Here is a 10,582-nt window from a genome sequence, read left to right on the forward strand (position 1 = left end):
CTCATTCTGGTTTATATTTTTAATTAGATTGCTAGGCTTTAGCCATAACTCCAGCCCTTTTTGCTCTGATTAGTCTTCCTCCTTCCTCCTCCTTCCTCCCTCCTTTCTTCCTCCTCCTTCCTCCCTCCTCCTTCCTTCGTCCTCCTTCTTCCTTCCTCCTCCTTTTTCTTCCTTCCTCCTCCTTCCTCCCTCCTCCTCTTCCTTCTTCTTTCTCTTTCTTCTTCTTCTTCTTCTTTTTTTGTGGTACTAGGGTTTGAACCTAGGGTCTACACCTTGAGCCACTCCACCAGCCCTTTTTTGTTTAGGATTTTTTTTTTTAGAGATAGGGTCTCTCAAACTATTTGCTTGGCTGGCTTTGAACTGCAATATTCCTGATCTCTGCCTCCTGAGTAGCTAAGATTACAAGTGTGAGCCACCTGGGCCCGGCAGAAGTGACATTCTTACACTACCAGTGTTGTCATTGTCACCAGTTGTTGAATCTCCTTGATGTGCAGAATTAATTCTGTTAGCAAAGGCCATAAAGTTAATGTCAGATCTTTAGTTGCAGATAACAGATTCCCCTCCAGCTAAATTTATGCAGAAGGGCATATTTGAAAGAGTAATAAAAGAGCTCCAAGATCACTGGTGGGGCTGACAAAATAGATTCCAGGTTTAGATTTCCAGGACACTTCACCCCAGAACCAGGCCTTCATGGTCACTGCTGATGCTGGCATGGTTAGGAGGCTGCAAGATCAGGTAGCCTGTTGGAACCAGGTCACCTCAGCCAGTAATTGTGTCAGCAAGTGGAAGCTGCATCCTCTCCTACACAGCATCCTCTCCTACACAGTTCTCTTTGGAATCAAGGCTCTGCACAGAGGATTTGATTGTTGGAAGGAGTCACCAGGGAGTCCAGTGGAGCTCCCAACAGTCTGTGGGACCTGGAAGGTGGGCTGGTCATTCTCATCACCCACCAGTAGAGGGAGACCTAGGCTCAGACCATCCAGAAGACCTCTCTGAAAGTTCATAAAACAGTTGGTTTTAGATTTCCACTTGGAGATTTCGGCATGGATCCTCCCTCCCTCCCTCTCCTTTGCTTGCCCCTTTCTTCCTCCCCTCTTTCCTCCCTCCCTTTTTCCTCCCTTCCTTCTTCCTTCCCTTTCAGATTGAACCTAGAGCAAAGCACTCTTGTCATTGAGCCATATCCCCAGCACTGGGAATACGTTCAGTAAACTGTGGGATTTTCCTTCTGGGACCCTTCTGTGTTCGTGTTAGTCATGTCACATGGTGACCCTTGGCTCTCTGTTTACAGGAATGGTGAGTCTCGATGGCCATGATATCTGCCAGCTAAACCCAGTCTGGCTGAGGTCCAAGATTGGGACAGTCAGTCAGGTAAGAAGAAAGGCTTTAGTTTTCATCTTGCCTTTCTCTGAAGCTGTTTCCATCATTTACTTTTTTTTTCTCCATCTCACACATCTCTAGAAAGGGATGAGGTTTTCCAAGTGTGTTAAACTCATCTCACACGTAGGCTGTTTTCTACGTGTCAACACTTTACCAGTTGAAGCATTGACTTTTTACTCAGAGCTGGAACTTATGTTTCTTTGTAACATAGATACTGTAGAGGCTGTGGAGAAACCAGAGAAGCTCTCCCTGGCTTTTCCCCGTGTCCCATGTCCACCCCCAGCAAGCCCCCCTCCACCCCCATGCCCCCTGCATGTTAGGCTCAGGGCTCCTCCTGGAGAAATTGCAAATTACAAAGACTCTTACTAGAAGGAGGGATATTTGATGAGGCTGATTTCACAAGATCATGTGGGGCAGGGAAATTTTGCAGTAGGTGGTGTTTTACCGTGTGCTGGGCTCAGCAAACACACCTACATTTCGCCTTGCTCTGTGCCTCCTCTGATGAGTGTCTCCATGTGCTCAGGCTGGGTGGGTGGTACAGTAATGGGTGCCAGTTGGATATATCAGCAGTGCCCATTGCAAAGGTTAAAGGGGAGAAGGTGGAGGTTGGCATCTTCACAGGGCTCCTCCCTCCTATCCTCATCCATGGATGAAGTGGGTTCCCCTTTGTCCATGGTGCAAGGCAGGCAACTGGACTCGGGTCTTCCAGGGGACCTTAAAGGAGGGGCTCAGTTGTACAAGTTTCTCATCATGGGCCAGACCCTGTGGGATCCTGCTGTGGAGTCTCCTTCCCCACAGTATGGTGAGGACTACAGTTGACCAGGTTGACCAGGTCTGTCCTGTTAATGGTAAAACAGGAATGTTTAAGTCTGTGGATGAGTTTACAGAGAAAGAGGAAGTAGACCAGGCAAGGAGCCCTGTCCTGGGAGGGTGTCAGTTATTGCTCAGACTAAGCCCTGTGCTTACTGTGCTGGCTTGAATCTGCCCTGAAATTTTGGTAAGTGTGCTTTATCTCCACCTTACAGGAGCCAGTTTTGTTTTCCTGCTCCATTGCTGAGAACATTGCCTATGGTGCCGACAACCCTTCCTTGGTGACAGCTGAGCAGGTAGAGAGGGTGGCAGAAGTGGCCAACGCTACCATGTTCATCCGGAGCTTCCCCCAGGGCTTCCACACTGTGGTCGGGGAGAAGGGCATCCTCTTGTCAGGTGCATGCTGTTTATTTTACTTGTTTTTGTCAGTGTGTGTTTGCTCCTGTCATGTGGCAAAAGGGGTGTGCTTAAAGGACCTCTCCACACATTTCAAAAGTGCATGTTACCTGCGAATGAAGTTTTCTTTCTTAGAGTTCATGCAGGTAGCCTTGTCACTTTCTGAACTCTTTGTGTATGGACATTCCAGTTTCCTTTCTAGCCAAAGGTGTTCCCAAAATTACCACTGAGCAGTACCTAGCCCCAGCAAGCATTTTTCTTATACAGTCTCTCACTAGAGCAGTGTGAGACTCTAGAGAATTACAGAAAATGAGACAGATATGACAAAGTGGCTGGCTGATGTGCCTAGGTAGGCAGAGACTACATCTTGAACGAAAGCACTCTTACTCCCCACTGTGGACTTCACATGTGAGACCAGAGGCTGACAACTTTTCAGAGGATCAGAAAGTAGGTGTGTTAAGTTCGGCCATATGTCATCTCTGCCATTTATTCTTGTGGGTGTTTTTTTTTTTTTTTTTTTTTTTTTTGGTGGTACTGGGATTTGAACTTGGAGCTACATGCTTTGCTAGGCAGGTGCTCTACTGCTTGAGCCCTACCTCCAGCCCTTTTTGCCCTGGTTATTTTGGAGATAGGGCCTTGCTTTTTGTCCAGGCCAGCCTGGACCATGATCCTAGGTTTCCCTGCATTGATGGGATGACAGGTGCACACCCCCCCCCCCCCACCGAGCATTTTTGCGTTGAGGTGGGGTCTCCCAAACTTTTTTCGTGATCCTCTGGAGCTCAGCCTCCTGCATAGCTTGGGATGACAGGCACTCAGATATCAGTTGAGATAGGGTCTTGTGAACTTTTTTTGCCCAAGCTGGCCTGGAACTGTGATCTTCCTCGTATCCACCTCCTGTATAGCTTGGGATGATGGGTGTGAGCCACTGTGCCTAGCTATCAGTTGAAATAGGGTCTTGCAAACATTTTTTGCCCAGTTTGCCTCTAAAGTAGCTAGGATTATAGGCATGAGCCAGTGGTGCTCAAAAAGCATTCTTTCCTTGAGCACTGTGCAAAATCAGTCATGATTCAGATCTGGCTCCGTGGGCTGTAGTGTGTGGAGCAGCCTTACAGCTGGGAGCCTTACAGCTTGTAATATCAGACCATATGCAGCAGACTGTTGTGCACTGTGGGAGCTACGTTCTTGGAGAGGAAGAGAAGACTTTTCCTGTATTCTTTTGAATACAGAAGTGAACCAGTAGTAGAACTGAAAGGGAAATACATTTTTGATTGAACACAGACTTTTTTCTTGTCACAAATACTGAATCATGTTTCTTTGTGAGGTGCTGAGTGCCTGTCCCCATAAGAGCCAGACGCCTCTGTCAAAGTATGTCCAGCAGGTTAGACCAGAGTTCATTCCAGCTGTAAATGTTGGCTTGAGGTTGGACCACAGAGAATGCAAAACAAAAAGGTTGATTTTATTGTGTGTGCATTGTTTTTAAAACAAAAGCAATGAGTGAGTAGTTGTTTTTGGTGGATTTTGGACATAAGTGAGTAGTTGTTTTTGTGATCATTTTGGACATCCCAGGAGTGGAATCACACCTTGCTGTGTAAAAGTGACCAGCTACAATCACTCTGAAATGTGTCCTTGGGCAACCATTTTAAACTGCTTGTGGAGAAGAGTGTGGGGCCAACCTTCTCCCTTGGAACAGCTTATGAATCCCCCTAGCAGGATTCTCAAGTTCTGCTGTACATTCAAAGAAGCATGGTTCTATTCTGCCCTTCTGTTCTCGGGGGAAGAGAGATGTCTCTCAGTAGGTTCCCAATACTCTAGCTGGCACCAGGCATGCTCCATTTCACAAAGGCCATCAGCTGGCTGCTCCAGGGACCTGCCCCTGAGCACTTGGATGCCCACGTTGGAAGTCTTGGAGGAGGGCTTCCTCAGGTCCCTCCCACACCTGTTCCCATGTGAGGGCAGCATCCAGCAGAACCACAGCATCCACTGTGCGTGGATGAAGTCACATGCTACCCAGTAATTACCGTGAATAAGGATGCTCCACCAACAGTCAACCAAAAAGAACACTTTTACCACCAAAAGTGGGCATTGGGTTTCATATGACAGCCCAAGTTGGGAGGTGTGAGCCTCTGGGACTTCCCAGTGCATGTGGGATACAGTTCCTGGTGGGTGGAACAGGAGATAAAGCAGGCCTGGAAGAATTGCCACCGACGTGCTGGCCACTGGCTTGAGCCTCCCCACTCCACTTGTGCCCTTGCTTTGAGTGGAATTTGAGCTTAAGAGAGGAGGGAACTAGAGTGGCTTCCATTTGTGACCTCCAGCTTCGTGTGTACATACAACCATGTGCTCCAGGGCAGGGAGAAGATGACACCATGGGAAAGGAAGGAATGGACACCAGTGTGACTACATGGAATAGGATGCTTTTGCTCCTAGACATTTCAAGTGCTGTCCGGAAACCTCAAATATCTTGAGTTTCTAGTTTCCTGGCTACATGGACATTCTGTTAGCAGGCATGTGTGGTGGCCAGAAGCATAGCCCTTCACACTGTCCATTCAGAGTTGGGCTGTGCTACTTACCAGCTGTGACCTGAGATATGTTGCTTTGTGCCTCAGTTTTGCATCTGTAAAATGGGAGTGCTTTTAGGATCTGCCTCGTATGATATTTTTAAAGAGTAAATTAACACATCAAGTGAATTTATAGGACTGGATGTAGCTCAGTGGTTGAACCCGTATAGCATGCACAAGGCCCTGGGATTCAACCCAGCACGCACAAACAATGCATTTACAGAATGATTGGAATGTAGGAAGTCCTCAGTAAATATTAGCTGTGATGATAATCATTAACTTTGATATTGATGGGAAGAAACACTTTTAAGAAATAGGTTTCTGTTATACTGTTCATCGGCTGCGGCTAGCTGAAAGAAGTCACCTTCAAACTCCCATGGCTCATCAGAAACGCCTGTTCTTAAGAATATTTGTTAAGCTTTCTTCTGTTTAAATGTTATTTTTGTCAGGTGGGCAGAAGCAGCGGATTGCAATTGCCCGTGCTCTGCTTAAGGTAAGCCTGAGCCATTTGGCTGACATTTTCCTAATGTTTTTAATTGGGACCTTGTAATTTGTAACTTACCATTTTTTTCCTTTTTTTTTTTTTTAAGAGGGGAAGCATGGGCATTTGGCTGAGAATCTGAAAAAGAGAAAAGTGGGAGCTATATGGAGGCCCTGTTGTCCAAGTTTAACAACTGTATCTTGGAGCCTGCACTGTTGTGGGGCTGAGGGAGAAAAATGTAACACACAGGCCCTCTGTCAAGCATACAGACTGACTATGAATTGATGATATTAACTCAGAATACCCAAACAGTGCCAGTATGTGTATTGTCTAACCTATAGCCAAATGCTAAGCTGAGTGGCCATCAGCTAAGGCTCCTGGGAGGTCAGGAACAGCTGTCCCTGCTGAAGTCACACATCTGCTTCCCCTTTGTTACAGCTATTCTCCTCACTTCCCAGGGGATCTTGTAAAACAGCTTTATTGACACATAATCTTCATGCCATAAAATTCACCCATTTTAAATGTACTTTCCAGTGCTTTTTAGTAAATTTACAGAGTTGGTGGCATATATAATCTAATTTTTTAACATTTCTGTCAGCCCCGAAAGTTTCCTGAAGTCTGTTTTCAGTCTTTCCCCATTTCTGCCCTCAGCCATGATGCCATTTTGTCAATCTGGATTTGCTGTTTTGGGCATTTCGGGTTTGTGGACCCCAACGCTGTGGGTCCTTGGCATGTAGGCTTTCTCACTTCCCACAGTGTTTCTGAGGCTTTCTTGCTTTGTTACCTGCTTGACACTCCATTCCCTGTAACTGAGTTGGCATGCCCTTTTACCCACTTCTCAGTTGATTTGGGGCGATTTTGAGTGCTGTTTGACCCCGTGGTGTCCACCTTCTGCTGCACATATGCTTTCATTTCTTGTGGATGGATTCTTAGGACTAGAACCTAGTGTGCTATAGATTCTCTTGCTGTTGTTCCTAATTTACATGTTAATGTGTTATTCCTAAATAAACTGTCAGGGCTGGGTATGTGGCTCAAGTGGTAGATTGCCTGCCTTGAAAGTGTAAGGCCCCCGAGTTCAAACTCCAGTACCACTACCCCCTACCCTCAAAACTGTATTACCTAAATAAACTACTAGCAGAACTTTGGGAGAGTTGTAGACTGTATTTTATTTTCAGATTTCTATCTCACACTACTTCTTAATTTACCAGCAGGATAAAACTGCTGTAAGTAATGTCCAGTCTGGTGACTAATGTGATAATGGCTTAAAATTTTCTCCAGTGCTCCCAGCATGTTTTTCCTGGGCACTTTTTTCCTTCACTGCAGTAATTTCTCTATTTCATACAGTTCTTCTTGTTGTTTTGGCAGTACTGGGGCTTGAACTCAGGGACTCACACTTGCTGGGCAGGTGCTCTCACTGCTTAAACCACTCTGCCAGCCATACATTGCTCCATGGTGTGCTCAGGCTGTGCACCCCATGTGGGGCACCGTAAGCACTCCCCTCACTTGCCCTAGGCAGGGCCGCCCCTCAGCAGTTGCACACATCCTCCTCCTCTGCTGTCAACCCAGGCTCTTCTGCCCCTGGTGTGTCTGGCACAGACATTTTGCCTATTCTTGAGGCTTTGATTGAATGTGGTGTTTTCTGGGTTCTGCAACATTGTAGCATACGTCAGAATGCCATTCCTTCTTACTGCTGAAAATTTGTGTTTTTCTAATAAAATTACTTTTTGCCTTTCCATTTTTTTCCTTCTTCAGAATCCGAAAATTCTACTACTGGATGAAGCAACTAGGTAAGAATGTCTCAGTGATGTGTGCGACCTAATGATGTGTGTGACTCTGTTAGTGGGTGTCTCATTGCTGTGTGCAGTCATGTTGGTGAGTGTCTTAATAATGTGTGTAATGGCTTACACACTAGCACCTTAAATTTGTCCCTCCAAGTGATACAGCAGAAAATGCTTCCTCTACCTGGTAAAGTGATGAGGTCTGGGTCACTAGTGGCAGTGGAGGCAGGTGGTGAGGGTGCTAGCTTGGATCCCCACCTGCCTGCCACGGGCCTTAATGACCGCAGTCGGTACCAGTGTGGAACGCCTTTCTGGTTTCATCTGAATGTAGGTCTGTAGGTGAAGGAGCCCCTTCCTTACAGCATGTTCAACCCCTGCAGTGAACTCTGATCAGGGAGAAAGTCACTGCTAGTGAAATGAGCCAGGAGGCATGTGAGCAAAAGGTGTATGTGGCACTGACACCTTTGCTTCCTCTGTGTGTGACCCTGTCTGTGACAGTGCACTGGATGCTGAGAATGAGCACCTGGTACAAGAGGCTCTTGACCGACTGATGGAGGGAAGAACAGTCTTGATTATCGCCCATCGCCTGTCCACCATCAAGAACGCTAACTTCATTGCCGTTCTTGACCAAGGAAAAATCACCGAGCATGGGAAACATGAAGAACTGCTTTCAAAGCCAGATGGGCTGTACAGAAAACTTATGAACAAACAGAGCTTTCTGTCAGCATAATGAAGCAGTTACTGGGGTTGAGCATGGTGATTCATGTCTGTAATCCTGGCACTCAGGAGACTGAGGCAGGATGCCTTGTGAGTTTGAGGCCAGCCTGGGCTACACAGACTTTGTCTCAAAAAGAAAGCAGTTACTGGTAGATTGAATATGAGACTTAAGAGCAGCATTGCAGGAAAAAAAAAACCTTAACAGACTATATGAAATGTATGAATCATACTTCAAGTTATTTGAAATATGCCTATTTTTCCCAAAGAATGTAAAATATTGTTTCAAACTGTATCCATTCTCAAGACATTTTTATTCAGAGTTTTAATAATTGTAACTTTCTAAATGTCTATAGCATTGAAGTTATTTTCAGGTTTTGTACTTTTTGTCTTAGAATATTTTAATTAATGTACCACAGCAACTCATTTTCTCCTGCCTGCTGTCATATTCAAGCTATTGTCAATTACAACTTTAAAAGGGGAATTATACATTATTTTAGGCCGATTTACCAATTACTGTGGCCCACCTACTTTGGTTCTAATTCTACTAAGTAGAATAATGGAAAATGAAAATGTAAACCTTTATTGGATCATACTAATCTCATGAAATGAACCTCATACAGGTAGAAGCAGTGGACATCAGTGGCCCCTGCCACAGCCTGTGTCTTCAGAGGCGGGAATCAGGCGGATGAGTTTTTTAGGTGTGTTTGAATGAGTAATTTGCAAAATTTTGGCATGTGAAAGACTGATGGGTTTTTCAAAGAAAAGAAGCCCATCCTTTGATGAAGAAAGTCCTGTCTTTATCCAAATACTTGTTTCTACTTTTGGGGATTGAGGCATGAACCACCAGGTATTATCAAGAAAGATGGATAAAAATGAATTTTACACTTAAATTGCCTGAGGCTTGTATTTTTAAAATTATATGTTTAAAATGTGTAATTTCCAGATAAATTGAATTTTAACTTATATTTTTGAAATTTCATTAGTAAGGCCAGATCTGAGTAATACAAATAGTTTTCAACTTTGAGACATGTTTAGAGAGTTTAGGAGTTCTTACTACTCTGCAGACAACTACAAGGATCCCTAAGGATATAGCACCATCCAGAAAAAGCACATTAGTAACCCTGTTCTTCCACTTGTGGTTATAACTTTATTCATCTACATGTAGATGAAGCTTCATGCTTCCTAAAGCAATGCCAGCAACCAATGAGTTTGCCAAGGTTGCTGTCAGTGCTGTGAATTTGGTGTTACCACAAGAAAAGTCCCATTCTTCACTGAGGCCAGGGCCTAGGGGCTCATGCTGATGCAGGTAGGATGGAGTTTTCCCTTGCTGTCAGTGTCTATAGGCCCCTGACCACACTGGAGGAGGACACTACGGCTTTGTGAGAGGCATGGAGTATTAAATTTTATTCTACACGGGGGAATTTATGAATGGATAAGAATGAATGGGTATTGAGTTGAGTTGGTAAACAATACAGCTGTGAGAATTTAACACACGTGTATTCTTTATGATTTGCTATTACAGTGTGGTTCTCAGAAGGCAAGCAACACAGCCACAAAGTCTGTTCTGAGGGAAATCCTTGTCCCTCAGGATTGTTTACAAAATTGAGTACGATCATTTTATTTTCTAATTCAAAATCTTCCTTTGTGTCTAACATTTTCTATCATAGATTAAAATTTGTAGTGAACTTTATCTGTGTCGCTTCTTGTAAGCTTTGCGCTACATTCAGTTTCTTACTAGAATCTGCATGGAGATTCAGGAGTAAAACATCTAACATTACAAACATAGGAAAGCAAGTGATAATTGCAAACTCCAGCCCTTTCCAACTGTGAGAGTTTGCTAATGGCCTCGCTTGTTTGCTATTTGGACATAATGTGTCTAGTGGTGAGTAACCATGTCCCTGCCCTCACCACAGACAAGGAACTGTGCTGAAGAACTGATGACAGGGGGCTCATGCTATCTGCCCTGAAGGAACTCAAGTTTGGGAGGAGTAAGGCAGGCAAAATTAGTAATAAGGAAAAGGCCAATTATTACCCAGGTACTGTGGTTCACACCGTGTTTTGGCACTTTTTTGTCTCTAGTGTTTGCATTTCACCACATGTGATGTCCTGTGAGTTAGACAAATACCTGTTTTCCCATTTCACAAAGGAGGGAATAAGCACAGGCAAGGAGTGGTGAGAGAATATGGGGGTACATCATGTGGGCTTGTGTTGCGCTGAAGCTCTGATCTCATATCCTACCTGCACAGAGAGCCATTGAAGGGTATATAACCAATTTAGAAAATAAGCAAAAAAGAAAATTTAGATGACCTGAAATTTGACATGTAGAGATAAAATTTCACATTGCACAGCTTGGAATTTTGCTGTGTGCCCTTCCAGGCCGGTCTCTATGTGCAGAGTCTCCCCTGACCTTGAACCTGAAATGCTCCCAAGAAATGATGAGGCAGACCACTGTAGGCCAAATCCTT

The 10,582-nt window shown here is 44.7% G+C and overlaps 1 protein-coding gene across 1 annotated transcript in view; it reads left to right on the forward strand.

The window, feature by feature from the left end:
* Abcb10 (ATP binding cassette subfamily B member 10) overlaps nt 1-9,807 on the forward strand; it is a 30,589-nt gene extending 20,782 nt beyond the window's left edge. The window contains exons 9-13 of the mRNA XM_020168835.2: nt 1,289-1,368; nt 2,403-2,583; nt 5,591-5,634; nt 7,375-7,409; nt 7,899-9,807. Coding sequence (XP_020024424.2) covers nt 1,289-1,368; nt 2,403-2,583; nt 5,591-5,634; nt 7,375-7,409; nt 7,899-8,130 — 572 coding nt within the window. The 3' untranslated portion in view covers nt 8,131-9,807. The remainder of the gene's footprint in view (nt 1-1,288; nt 1,369-2,402; nt 2,584-5,590; nt 5,635-7,374; nt 7,410-7,898) is intronic.
* The last annotated feature ends 775 nt before the right edge of the window (nt 9,808-10,582 follow it).

Source organism: Castor canadensis, chromosome 15 (genome assembly GCF_047511655.1).
Source record: "Castor canadensis chromosome 15, mCasCan1.hap1v2, whole genome shotgun sequence".
NCBI classification, from domain to species: Eukaryota; Metazoa; Chordata; class Mammalia; order Rodentia; family Castoridae; genus Castor; species Castor canadensis.